We start from the raw sequence: 14,970 nt of genomic DNA, 5'->3' as shown, positions 1-14,970 counted from the left end.
TTAGGGATGTTTGGGAATATACTTCACAATTATTAAGTACAATTTTCCAAAAACAAATAACACTAACAATAGAACAGGCTTTACTTCACTTTCCAATCCCAGGTATTCCAAAGATCCACCTTAAACTAGTTATGATGATTTGTACCATAGTTAAAATTAGCGTGGCCCAATTCTGGAAGTCTGCCCCCCCTGATTTTTCCTTTATACATAATAAACTAGAGTACCACTACAATATGGCAGGTACAGCTGCTGAAACCCTTAATGACACAGAGATTTCTAGCAAGATGGGAACCCTTTATAATGTACTACGAATCCAATAGACGGCAGAGAATATAATGCTACCACTTTAGAAGCTGGGTTTCAGTATATGAGCCGGACCCACGACGAAGACAACTGCAGAGACGATTGCAATCACAGTTTTGTTTATAGTGGTCCTGTTGATCACTAAGTAAGCTGAAAGTTTACCTACACAATTTGTTCTTGATTATTGTGACGATGAAAGTGACTGTATTCTTTTGAAGCTGTATAATGTGTTAAATGAAAAAAATGTAATGAGAAACATTTGACATACGTATATTTTATTTTATTTTGTATGAAAAAACTTAATAAAGATAAATTCAACATTAAGGAACATAATGATGACGTATAGTTTGAGAAGAGAAAGGGAACCGAGGACAGAGCCTTGCGGTACCCAACAGAAAGTGGTGATGGGGCAGAGGAAGCCTCAGAGAAATCTACACTAAAGGTATGGTTAGACAGGTAGGAGGAGAACCACGAGAGAGCAGTGTCACAAATGTCGAAGGATTGGAGGGTGTGGAGCAAAAGAGGGTGGTCAACAGTATCAAAGACTGCAGACAGATCAAGGAGGATAAGCAGAGAGAAGTGGCCTTTGGATTTTGCTGTAAGTAGGTCATTGGTAACCCTAACTATTGCTGTCTGTGGAGTGATGGGAGCGAAATCCAGATTGCAATGGGTCAAGGAGAGAGTTTAATGTAAGGAACTGGGATAGATGTACATATACCAGCTTTTCAAGAAGCTTTGAGACAAGAGGGAGTAGGGAAATAGGGCGGTAGTTGGATGGGGAGGTTGGATCGAGAGATTTTTTTGAGGATAAGTGTGACCAGTGCATGTTTTAGAGATAGGGGAAATTTACTGGTGCTGAGGGAGAGGCTGAAAATGTGTGTGAGTATAGGGGTAAGGGTAGAAGAGAGGGAGGGGAGTAGCTGTGAGAGGATGGGGGTTGAGGGGACAGGTAGTGAGGTGAGAGCAAAGTATAAGTGCAGAAACTTCTTCCTCAGTAACAGGGGGCAAAATAGCTAAATTTATGGCTATGTGGGTTTTGGTTGATTGCGAGCTTTTGAGGGGTGAGAGACTAGAAGTATGTTGGGAGCTGATTTTGTTTCTGATGGAATCGATTCTGTTATTGAAGTGGCTGGCAAAATCTTGAGCTGACAGAAGTTGTATTAGGAAGTGGGCGGAGAAGAGTATTGAAAGTGGAGAACAGACGTTTTGGGTTTGAAGAAAGAGTAGAGAAGAAATGTTGCTTATAAAGATTAAGGGCAGATTAGTAGGAGTTAAAGATGAACTTGTAGTGAAGAAAGTCAGCTGCACTCCGAGATTTTCTCCAGTGCCGCTCAGCAGTACGGGAGCATCTGCATAGGTACCGTGTCAGAGGAGTGTGCCAGGGCTGAGGGTGACTGTGTGATTTCCAAGCTATGGTAGGAGGAGCCAGATTGTCAAGGACCGATGTAAGGGTGGATTTATAGTGGCAGATAGATTGGTCAGGGCAGGAAAATGAGGAGATGGATGAGAGGGGAGGTTCAAGAGAACTAGAGAGCTGTTGCTTATCTAATCACATAATGCTTCTATGAAGTTTGGTGTGAGGGGTAGAAGGAGGGAAAGTTGAAGGGAGGGATAAGATGTTGCAAGTGAGGAGCTGATGGTCAGAAAGAGGAAAAGGGGAGTTTGTGAAGTATGAAATAGTGCATCGATAGCTAAAGATCAGATCAAGGGAGTGACCACTGAAAGAGGAAGTGAGTTGCAGAAGTTGTTTTGAAGAGGAGGCAGTGGGATTGTCAAGAGGGATGTTGAAATTGCCAAGAATGAGGGCAGGAGTGTCTGAGGAAAGGAAATAAGGTAGCCAGGCAGCAAAGTGAAATAGATATTGAGTTGAGGAGCCAGGGGGGCGGTATATGACTGCAACACATTTAGAGATAGGAGAGAATAAGCTAATCATGTGGGTTTCGAATGAGGAAAATGTGAGGGAAGAGATGGGTTGTATTTGTAGAAAGGTGCAATGAGAGGAAAGTAAAATACCTAAACCACCTCCTTGTCTATTACCAAACCTAGGAGTGTAGCTGAAGTAGAGACCCCCATGTGACAGTGCAGCAGTGAATGATGTGTCTAAAAGGAGAGATCCAAGTTTCTGTGAGAGCCAGAAGGTTGACGGAGTGGGAGATACAAAGCTCATGGATAGAACTGAGCTTGTTGCAAACAGAGTGAGAGTTCCAGAGTGTACAAGTGAAGGGGGTAGTGGATTTAGGTGCAAGAGGAATGTGATAAAGGTTACCGGAGTTTTGTTTTCTGAGTCTATAGAAAGGTACACATGGATGTGCATGGCTAGGAAGTTGTTGGGGACCAGGATTAGGGGAAATGTCACCAGCAGTTAGTATGAGCAAGAGGGAGGGTGACATAAATTGAGATGCAGATTTGCAGTAATGAGGCTGTTTATGGGATGAGGTGCAGGGGGGAGAGAGAGTGTTTAGGAGTGTGTAAAGTTGATGAGTACAAAAGTTAGGTAAGTTTAAAAAAGATGAGCTAATGAACAGTGCAGGTGGTGAGGGGGAAGGAGTAATCGAGTAAAGTAATTTGTTAGAGAGAGACAAGAGGTAGCAAAAAGGAATATGAATATATTGAGCATTTCATTTTTTGCCACCTTTTTCTGTAACTTAAAGTAAGTGTAAACTTTGATGAAATAGTGCCAGGCTTTTAAAAATATTATTAAAAACAGAGGCACTTTCATTCATCAATTGCAGCGGATTTTAAAAATACTTACCTTCTCCTGAAACGCTGGATCGCTGATTCCCCCGCCTGCAGGTCCTCTGTACTTCGTCAGCAATGACAAAACCGGCTTCCCCCCCAGGAGCGTCCATCTGGTGAGGCCACGCTGTGACTGGAAGAAGCCGGTTTCATCATTACTGTGTAAGTACAGCAGGAAGAAGCAGGCGGTGGGATCAGCGATCTGGCGTTTCAGGAGAAGGTATTTGTAAAATCTGCTGCAAAGTAAACTTTGATGAATGAAAGTGCCCCTGTTTTTAAAAGTAAAAAAAAAATAACGGGCACTATTTCATCAAAGTTTACATTAACTTTAACTCTGAAAATTGAGATTTTTTCCAAATCCCACAAGAATTGTAAAATTATATTTTGCAAGTCAGTTTCTGTTTATCCAATCTAAAAGCTAATTTAAAGGGACATTAAACCCCAAAAAAATATTTCATGACTCAGACAGAGAATACAATTTTAAACAACATTCCATTTTACTTGCATTATCTAATTTGCTTCATTCTTTAGATATCCTTTGTTAAATAAATAGTGATGCACATGGGTGAGCCAATCACGAGGCAAATATGTGCAGCCACCAATCAGAAGCTACTGAGTCTATCTAGATATGCTTTTCAGCACAGAATATCAAGAGAATGAAGCAAATTAGACAATAGAAGTAAATTAGAAAGTTGTTTAAAATGGCATTCGCTATCTGAATCATGAAAGAAAAAAAATGGGTTTAATGTCCCTTTAAACCTATGTTGAGGGGAGTTTGGTCATTGAAAATAATTGCAGCAGGCAAGATGTCAATATATTCAGAAAGTTTTGAAATTTCACTGATACTTTACTTTCTTCCAAGACTCATAATAATAATAATAATAATAATAATAATAATAGTTCAATGTCACTGTAAAGGGACATGAAACCCCAAATTTTTATTTCATGATTTAGGTAGAACATACAATTTAAACAACTTTCCAGTTTACTTATATGATCAAATGTGCTTCATTCTCTTGATATCAATTGTTTAAGGAGCAACAATGCACTTCTGGTTTCTAACTAAACACATGGGTAAGTCAATGACAATACACATACATACACACACATACAGCCACCAACCAGTTCATTTGCTGCTCCTGAGCTTTCCTAGAAAAACCTTTCTGCAAAGGATAACAAGAGAAGAAAGCAGATTAAATTAGAAAGTTGTTTAAAATTGTATGCTCTATCTAAATCATGAATGTCTAATTGTGACTTTACTGTCCCTTTAAAGTGAAGGTAAACTTACCCTAATGTCGACAGAGTATAGCATTTTGCTTGTAAAATAAATATGACTTTCATTCATCAATTCTAATATTTTTGTGTAGATGTAAAGTTATCGCCATATAAATCTATGCATAAATGAGCCGCAAATTCAACCCGTTTTTTTTGGGAGTTTTTACCTGTTGATCACGTTTTTCTTAAACCCAATTGAAATTCTGGCCGTTAGGCGGCCGTCACTCCACGTCATCCGCCCCTTCTTTCAGCTGCTCATGCGCTATTAAATTTTTCGCCTCAATGAAATCCAAACGCGCTCCCGTTTCGCGCATGCGTATTTGTACGAGCTATGTATTAAATATGGAACGGGGATTATCGCATGCGCATTGAAAAGCGGCATTGGCGATTTGCGCATGCGCATTGTAATCCAATATCGCGAGCGCGCATCTGGGAGCACTTAGAGAGCGGGTGGGACCGCTGAAGACGTAACACAATACACAATAAGGAAGTAGGGCTTGGGAGGAGTCCGATCAAAACAGTGGTGAATTATAACTATAATTTTTAATAAAACTATGGCAGAAAATGAAAAAATAACTAAGCGACTACATGAAGGGGATAATGATAAATGGTAGGTTGTCTTTAAGAAAGGCTAACTTTACCTTCACTTTAAGCCCAGCCCACAACAGACAAATGCCTACCTGTCCAGCAGATGTCACTAGCATCATAACCTGTCATTTTATCCATTCATTTAGGTTTAAAGATATGAGAAAACATTTGTAATTTTTTTTTTTTTAAAAGACAGATACTAGCTTGAGGATATGATTTCAGAACCAATATGAAAACTTCTTATTTGCCAAAAAGAGCAGCAACAGCAGAAGGATTTACTGAAGAAAAATATTTAATTATATATATATAAATAACATATTAAACATGACACACGAAGAAATTTTATTAATAGACAACACATAGTCATTTCACTTCTTTATATTAGGTATATGCAAATACTTTTTTTTTCACAGTGGTAAGTTTCAATAGAATAACACGTGCACTGCATCCTCGAGCACTGTGTTGTGCTTTACATGATGCACACGGCCTTAGGCTGCCTAAAACCGAGAGACACAATAATCTGTATTTTATATAATAATGACAATGTGTATTATATATGTACAGTACTGTATTTCCGCCTCACCTTAGCTGCCCGCGCCATCCTGCTTTCCTTTTGTGTTGTGTCCGGACAAGTTCTACCTCCGGGTAAAACAGTTGCTGCAGCAGTGCTAGTATCGGACTCGGAGACAGATGAGCTAGCGCCATCTAGTGGTCAAACTTTATCACTACAGATCCTAAATCAGGAAGAAGAAAGTCTATTGAAGATCGTTACTTTCTTACAAGATTTACTGGGTCACAAATAGAAGTACTAAAAATAAGTTGTAAATATTTATTGCTTACTAACTTTAACTCCTAACTGAAAGAAATATTGATGATCGCGTTAGTAATGTTTCTAGCCGCAGTACGTTTAAAGATGTTAAATGCAGAGGGGTAACTGATAGACATCAATACATTCTTTAAAGTACTAAATTAAATTAAAATGTATCAGTGTTCCAAATAAGGCACAGGCACTATGTTCGTTGGAAGCTGACAAACTATTTCATTTAGAGACCCCTGCCTCTCGTGGAGAACACCCAAATAAAAGGGACAGTAATGTCAAAATTAAACTCGTATTTTTCTTTCTTTATTTGATAAAATTCACTTTTTCAAAGATTTAATTGTTTTATATGTATGTGCTAATATTTCCTATATATGTTGCACTCTGCCTCTTAAATATTGTTGTACTACAATTTTATTGACATGTTGAATGCAATCTTCAAAAATTAATAAAGATGTGTATATAACATAATTTATGTAAGAACTTACCTGATAAATTCATTTCTTTCATATTAACAAGAGTCCATGAGCTAGTGACGTATGGGATATACATTCCTACCAGGAGGGGCAAAGTTTCCCAAACCTTAAAATGCCTATAAATACACCCCTCACCACACCCACAAATCAGTTTAACGAATAGCCAAGAAGTGGGGTGATAAGAAAAAAAGTGCGAAGCATATAAAATAAGGAATTGGAATAATTGTGCTTTATACAAAAAAATCATAACCACCACAAAAAAGGGTGGGCCTCATGGACTCTTGTTAATATGAAAGAAATGAATTTATCAGGTAAGTTCTTACATAAATTATGTTTTCTTTCATGTAATTAACAAGAGTCCATGAGCTAGTGACGTATGGGATAATGACTACCCAAGATGTGGATCTTTCCACACAAGAGTCACTAGAGAGGGAGGGATAAAATAAAGACAGCCAATTCCTGCTGAAAATAATCCACACCCAAAATAAAGTTTAACAAAAAACATAAGCAGAAGATTCAAACTGAAACCGCTGCCTGAAGAACTTTTCTACCAAAAACTGCTTCAGAAGAAGAAAATACATCAAAATGGTAGAATTTAGTAAAAGTATGCAAAGAGGACCAAGTTGCTGCTTTGCAGATCTGGTCAACCGAAGCTTCATTCCTAAACGCCCAGGAAGTAGAAACTGACCTAGTAGAATGAGCTGTAATTCTTTGAGGCGGAATTTTACCCGACTCAACATAGGCAAGATGAATTAAAGATTTCAACCAAGATGCCAAAGAAATGGCAGAAGCTTTCTGGCCTTTCCTAGAACCGGAAAAGATAACAAATAGACTAGAAGTCTTACGGAAAGATTTCGTAGCTTCAACATAATATTTCAAAGCTCTAACAACATCCAAAGAATGCAATGATTTCTCCTTAGAATTCTTAGGATTAGGACATAATGAAGGAACCACAATTTCTCTACTAATGTTGTTGGAATTCACAACTTTAGGTAAAAATTCAAAAGAAGTTCGCAACACCGCCTTATCCTGATGAAAAATCAGAAAAGGAGACTCACATGAAAGAGCAGATAATTCAGAAACTCTTCTAGCAGAAGAGATGGCCAAAAGGAACAAAACTTTCCAAGAAAGTAATTTAATGTCCAATGAATGCATAGGTTCAAACGGAGGAGCTTGAAGAGCTCCCAAAACCAAATTCAAACTCCATGGAGGAGAAATTGACTTAATGACAGGTTTTATACGAACCAAAGCTTGTACAAAACAATGAATATCAGGAAGAATAGCAATCTTTCTGTGAAAAAGAACAGAAAGAGCGGAGATTTGTCCTTTCAAAGAACTCGCGGACAAACCCTTATCTAAACCATCCTGAAGAAACTGTAAAATTCTCGGTATTCTAAAAGAATGCCAAGAAAAATGATGAGAAAGACACCAAGAAATATAAGTCTTCCAGACTCTATAATATATCTCTCGAGATACAGATTTACGAGCCTGTAACATAGTATTAATCACGGAGTCAGAGAAACCTCTATGACCAAGAATCAAGCGTTCAATCTCCATACCTTTAAATTTAAGGATTTCAGATCCGGATGGAAAAAAGGACCTTGAGACAGAAGGTCTGGTCTTAACGGAAGAGTCCATGGTTGGCAAGATGCCATCCGGACAAGATCCGCATACCAAAACCTGTGAGGCCATGCCGGAGCTATTAGCAGAACAAACGAGCATTCCCTCAGAATCTTGGAGATTACTCTTGGAAGAAGAACTAGAGGCGGAAAGATATAGGCAGGATGATACTTCCAAGGAAGTGATAATGCATCCACTGCCTCCGCCTGAGGATCCCGGGATCTGGACAGATACCTGGGAAGTTTCTTGTTTAGATGAGAGGCCATCAGATCTATCTCTGGGAGCCCCCACATTTGAACAATCTGAAGAAATACCTCTGGGTGAAGAGACCATTCGCCCGGATGCAACGTTTGGCGACTGAGATAATCCGCTTCCCAATTGTCTACACCTGGGATATGAACCGCAGAGATTAGACAGGAGCTGGATTCCGCCCAAACCAAAATTCGAGATACTTCTTTCATAGCCAGAGGACTGTGAGTCCCTCCTTGATGATTGATGTATGCCACAGTTGTGACATTGTCTGTCTGAAAACAAATGAACGATTCTCTCTTCAGAAGAGGCCAAAACTGAAGAGCTCTGAAAACTGCACGGAGTTCCAAGATATTGATCGGTAATCTCACCTCCTGAGATTCCCAAACTCCTTGTGCCGTCAGAGATCCCCACACAGCTCCCCAACCTGTGAGACTTGCATCTGTTGAAATTACAGTCCAGGTCGGAAGAACAAAAGAAGCCCCCTGAATTAAACGATGGTGATCTGTCCACCACGTTAGAGAGTGCCGAACAATCGGTTTTAAAGATATTAATTGATATATCTTCGTGTAATCCCTGCACCATTGGTTCAGCATACAGAGCTGAAGAGGTCGCATGTGAAAACGAGCAAAGGGGATCGCGTCCGATGCAGCAGTCATAAGACCTAGAATTTCCATGCATAAGGCTACCGAAGGGAATGATTGAGACTGAAGGTTTCGACAGGCTATAATCAATTTTAGACGTCTCTTGTCTGTTAAAGACAAAGTCATGGACACTGAATCTATCTGGAAACCCAGAAAGGTTACCCTTGTTTGAGGAATCAAAGAACTTTTTGGTAAATTGATCCTCCAACCATGATCTTGAAGAAACAACACAAGTCGATTCGTATGAGACTCTGCTAAATGTAAAGACGGAGCAAGTACCAAGATATCGTCCAAATAAGGAAATACCACAATACCCTGTTCTCTGATTACAGACAGAAGGGCACCGAGAATCTTTGTGAAAATTCTTGGAGCTGTAGCAAGGCCAAACGGTAGAGCCACAAATTGGTAATGCTTGTCTAGAAAAGAGAATCTCAGGAACTGATAATGATCTGGATGAATCGGAATATGCAGATATGCATCCTGTAAATCTATTGTGGACATATAATTCCCTTGCTGAACAAAAGGCAATATAGTCCTTACAGTTACCATCTTGAACGTTGGTATCCTTACATAACGATTCAATAATTTTAGATCCAGAACTGGTCTGAAGGAATTCTCCTTCTTTGGTACAATGAAGAGATTTGAATAAAACCCCATCCCCTGTTCCGGAACTGGAACTGGCATAATTACTCCAGCCAACTCTAGATCTGAAACACAATTCAGAAATGCTTGAGCTTTCACTGGATTTACTGGGACATGGGAAAGAAAAAATCTCTTTGCAGGAGGTCTCATCTTGAAACCAATTCTGTACCCTTCTGAAACAATGTTCTGAATCCAAAGATTGTGAACAGAACTGATCCAAATTTCTTTGAAAAAACGTAACCTGCCCCCTACCAGCTGAGCTGGAATGAGGGCCGTACCTTCATGTGAACTTAGAAGCAGGCTTTGCCTTTCTAGCAGGCTTGGATTTATTCCAGACTGGAGATGGTTTCCAAACTGAAACTGCTCCTGAGGATGAAGGATCAGGCTTTTGTTCTTTGTTGAAACGAAAGGAACGAAAACGATTGTTAGCCCTGTTTTTACCTTTAGACTTTTTATCCTGTGGTAAAAAAGTTCCTTTCCCACCAGTAACAGTTGAAATAATAGAATCCAACTGAGAACCAAATAATTTGTTTCCCTGGAAAGAAATGGAAAGTAGAGTTGATTTAGAAGCCATATCAGCATTCCAAGTCTTAAGCCATAAAGCTCTTCTGGCTAAGATAGCCAGAGACATAAATCTAACATCAACTCTAATAATATCAAAAATGGCATCACAGATGAAATTATTAGCATGCTGGAGAAGAATAATAATATCATGAGAATCACGATTTGTTACTTGTTGCGCTAGAGTTTCCAACCAAAAAGTTGAAGCTGCAGCAACATCAGCCAATGATATAGCAGGTCTAAGAAGATTACCTGAACATAGATAAGCTTTTCTTAGAAAAGATTCAATTTTTCTATCTAAAGGATCCTTAAACGAGGTACCATCTGATGTAGGAATGGTAGTACGTTTAGCAAGGGTAGAAATAGCCCCATCAACTTTAGGGATTTTGTCCCAAAATTCTAATCTGTCAGGCGGAACAGGATATAATTGCTTAAAACGTTTAGAAGGAGTAAATGAATTACCCAATCTATCCCATTCCTTAGCAATTACTGCAGAAATAGCATTAGGAACAGGAAAGACTTCTGGAATAACCGCAGGAGCTTTAAAAACCTTATCCAAACGTATAGAATTAGTATCAAGAGGACTAGAATCCTCTATTTCTAAAGCAATTAGTACTTCTTTAAGTAAAGAGCGAATAAATTCCATCTTAAATAAATATGAAGATTTATCAGCATCAATCTCTGAGACAGAATCCTCTGAACCAGAAGAGTCCAAAGAATCAGAATGATGGTGTTCATTTAAAAATTCATCTGTAGAGAGAGAAGATTTAAAAGACTTTTTACGTTTACTAGAAGGAGAAATAACAGACAAAGCCTTCTTTATGGATTCAGAAACAAAATCTCTTATGTTATCAGGAACATTCTGCACCTTAGATGTTGAGGGAACTGCAACAGGCAATGGTACATCACTAAAGGAAATATTATCTGCATTAACAAGTTTGTCATGACATTTAATACAAACAACAGCTGGAGGAATAGCTACCAAAAGTTTACAGCAGATACACTTAGCTTTGGTAGATCCAGCAGGCAGAGGTTTTCCTGTAGTATCTTCTGGCTCAGATGCAACGTGAGACATCTTGCAATATGTAAGAGAAAAAACAACATATAAAGCAAAATAGATCAAATTCCTTATAAGACAGTTTCAGGAATGGGAAAAAAATGCCAAACATCAAGCTTCTAGCAACCAGAAGCAAATGAAAAATGAGACTGAAATAATGTGGAGACAAAAACGACGCCCATATTTTTTGGCGCCAAATAAGACGCCCACATTATTTGGCGCCTAAATGCTTTTGGCGCAAAAAATGACGCCACATCCGGAACGCCGACATTTTTGGCGCAAAATAACGTCAAAAAAATGACGCAACTTCCGGCGACACGTATGACGCCGGAAACTAAATGAATTTTTGCGCCAAAAAAGTCCGCGCCAAGAATGACGCAATAAAATGAAGCATTTTCAGCCCCCGCGAGCCTAACAGCCCACAGGGAAAAAGTCAAATTTTTGAGGTAAGAAAAATATGATAATTAAAGCATAATCCCAAATATGAAACTGACTGTCTGGAAATAAGGAAAGTTGAACATTCTGAGTCAAGGCAAATAAATGTTTGAATACATATATTTAGAACTTTATAAATAAAGTGCCCAACCATAGCTTAGAGTGTCACAGAAAATAAGACTTACTTACCCCAGGACACTCATCTACATGTTTGTAGAAAGCCAAACCAGTACTGAAACGAGAATCAGTAGAGGAAATGGTAAATATAAGAGTATATCGTCGATCTGAAAAGGGAGGTAAGAGATGAATCTCTACGACCGATAACAGAGAACCTTATGAAATAGACCCCGTAGAAGGAGATCACTGCATTCAATAGGCAATACTCTCCTCACATCCCTCTGACATTCACTGCACGCTGAGAGGAAAACCGGGCTCCAACTTGCTGCGGAGCGCATATCAACGTAGAATCTAGCACAAACTTACTTCACCACCTCCCTTGGAGGCAAAGTTTGTAAAACTGATTTGTGGGTGTGGTGAGGGGTGTATTTATAGGCATTTTAAGGTTTGGGAAACTTTGCCCCTCCTGGTAGGAATGTATATCCCATACGTCACTAGCTCATGGACTCTTGTTAATTACATGAAAGAAATATATATATATATATATATATATATATATATATATAAACTTTCATTAGATAGAGCATGCAAATTTAAACAACTTTCTAATTTACTTCCACTATCACATTTGTTTTGTTGTCTTGGTAGACTTTGTTGAAGAGTAAATCTAAGTAGGCTGATAGGAGAATGCATATCTTTAACCCCTTCACGCTGTTAGGACATTCCATACCATTCTAACAGCGTTGGGCTTTAAAGGGATAGTCTAGTATAAATTAAACTTTCATTATTCAGATAGGACTTTTAATTTTAATCAACTTTCCAATTTACTTTAATCATTAAATTTGCTTTTTTCTCTTTGAGAAATAATCTTGCAGCACTGCAAGACCCCTAACAAAATTTAAAAAGGCAGATCTTGCTATACTTCTCCAAGAGGCATTCCTTGCATTTCTGTATGTGAAGGAGAGACAATCACAGTTCAATATAGCACTGCATTATATGAGAGTCCTGCTGCATTTAAAGGGACAGTCAAGTATAAACTAAACTTTCATTATTCAGATAGGACTTTTAATTTTAATCAACTTTCCAATTTTATCATCAAATTTGCTTTTTTCTTTTGGTATTCTTAGTTTAAACTAAACATAGGTAGGCTCATATGCTAATTTCTAAGCCTTTGAGGGCTGCCTCTTATCACATGCTTTTTAAATCTCTTTTCAACACAAAGAGACAGAAAGTACACGTGGGCCATATAGATAACACTGTGTTCAGGCACAGGGGGTTATTTAAGATCTAGCACAATACAATGCTAAATTTAAGACAATAGATAATAAACAGTCACAGTCATGTGATCAGGAGGCTGGAGGAAGGTTCCTAGATACAAGGTAATCACAGAGGTAAAAAATATATTAATATAACTGTGTTAGTTGTGCAAAACTGGGGAATGGGTAATAAAGGGATTATCTATCTTTTAAAATAATATCAATTTTATGGTAGACTGTCCCTTTAACGCCGTTAGGACAGCATGGAATATCCTACCAAATATGGCGTCCTGTAGCTTACACCTTTGACGAAGGCAAGGATTGGCCTGGAGAGGTGCCTAGGCAGTCCCCCATGATCTGAGCCCAGCCTTGAAATCAAGTGTTTACAGAGAAACTTCGTTCCAATGTGAACACAATTGTACCACCAGAAAAGGGTTAAAATACTTTGGCAGCAGTGTTTGCAACTATGTATAACAGTGGTATATACAATGTTGCAAACAGTGCAGCCAGATGGCTAAAGACAAGTGCATGCTTCCGAAGTCACCTAGGATTACTCATTAAGAAAGGATACAAAGAGCACTACACAAAATAATAGAAGTAAATTGGATAGTTGTTTGAAGTCTCATGATCTATCTGATCCATTTAACCCTTTGAGTGCTAACTATATGTTAGAGTGCTAGAGCCATCACTAGCACTCACCCACCTTGAAGGCAATCTGGGGGCTCCCAACTACTCCCACCCTGGCGATCTAGCCTGAATAGTGAGAGGCATCGCCGGGGCTTCACGATTCACACGGTGACGTTACTTGCAATGACGTGATGATGTCACAGCGCAACTTTACAATTGGACAATATAGGGAAATGGAGGCATGCTGCTTAGAAGCCTGTATCTCAGGCATCTAAGCAGCTACAGATCCCCAAGACCCACCGTTGGAAAGGTAATAGCCTAACCTTTCTAACAATATAAGTCTTGGGGGTCTGAAAAAAAGCTCAAATCCAGCTTAGCACCAAGGTGGGAAATGGCCTAGCAGCCAAAGAAAAGGGATACTAAACCCAATTTTTTTTTTCTCCAATGATTCAGACAGAGCTTGCAATTTTAAGCAACTTTCTAATTTACTCCTACTATCTCTCTTTCTATCTTTATTTAAAAAATGGGTTTAGTGTCCCTTTAAGCATCATTTTGACTTTACTGTCCCTTGAAGTGCTGCAGTAGTGTCTATAACATTCAGTTATATGAACATTTGTGTATACTGTCCCTTTAAAGTTCTTCATTTATAGATTCAGGGACATGAAAATTCCTCCTCTGAAGTAAAGTGGTCACCTGTATTTCATATCGGAAAAGAGGCCCTGGAGGACAATACATGTATGTGCTCCACACTCTACAGGTTAAATTTAATCAGCTATTATTTCAAATTTGTTCAGGCAAAAAATAAAGTGAACTTTTTTAAAAGTAATTTTGTCCTTAAATAGCTCTGCTGCCTGTTTTTCGTTGAGCATGTTGTGCCATTTACCAAGCATGGCACACGCTGCTTTTTTTACAGAGAGTGAGAGGGGGGTGAACTGGGATCTGGCTGGCTTACTGTCAAGCAGCCAGGAAGAAATATGACCAGTATTATGTAGACAAAACAAAACGGGTTCTTTGCAAATATTTATTTGACAGCCAGTTAAACTACTGGACACCTGGCAAACCTATGTATTCCAGATTTTATTCACCACATGTTATTATCACACTACCCACAAACATTTTACACCGTAAAAAGAAAAACAAATTGTCTCTTTCCCTCTGTCATTAGAAAACCTCAGGATCATATTATGTTAATAAATTATTTTGTCGGCTAAGAGCATGTTTATTTCTTAAACTGCAAGGGAATAGCTCTCACAACATTCTTTCATTATTATGACATGCTACTAAAGATTGAGGCTTCAGCAGAATGTGTGCCGAATGGTTGATCAGAACAACATATTATTAGATATGCAGAAAATCACATCTCCATGTACATTTTAGTAACCAAGATAAAATCTGTGCTCTGATTTTATAAATCACAGATGTGTTACTTCAGCTGGGAAGGGAACCGACAAAACACTATTTTGTGTTTGTGTTACTAACAGTAACTTTTTTGCTGTTGTTGGTAGCAAAAAAAGATAAAATCAATGCTTGTGAAAAATAATATGACAGGGATAAGGGCAGGATTGGG

General features: G+C 38.6%; 1 protein-coding gene across 1 annotated transcript in view; it reads right to left on the bottom strand.

Annotated features, from left to right (window-relative positions):
* Positions 1 to 14,970, bottom strand: part of XRCC5 (X-ray repair cross complementing 5) — a 484,719-nt gene that overhangs the window by 424,647 nt on the left and 45,102 nt on the right. The window contains exon 2 of the mRNA XM_053698104.1: positions 5,486 to 5,636. Within this exon, the coding sequence (XP_053554079.1) occupies positions 5,486 to 5,503 (18 nt within the window). The 5' untranslated portion in view covers positions 5,504 to 5,636. The remainder of the gene's footprint in view (positions 1 to 5,485; positions 5,637 to 14,970) is intronic.

Source organism: Bombina bombina, chromosome 1 (assembly GCF_027579735.1).
Source record: "Bombina bombina isolate aBomBom1 chromosome 1, aBomBom1.pri, whole genome shotgun sequence".
NCBI lineage: Eukaryota > Metazoa > Chordata > Amphibia > Anura > Bombinatoridae > Bombina > Bombina bombina.
The sequence above is the reverse complement of the archived record's forward strand: the minus strand, read 5'-3'. Positions and strand labels throughout refer to the sequence as shown.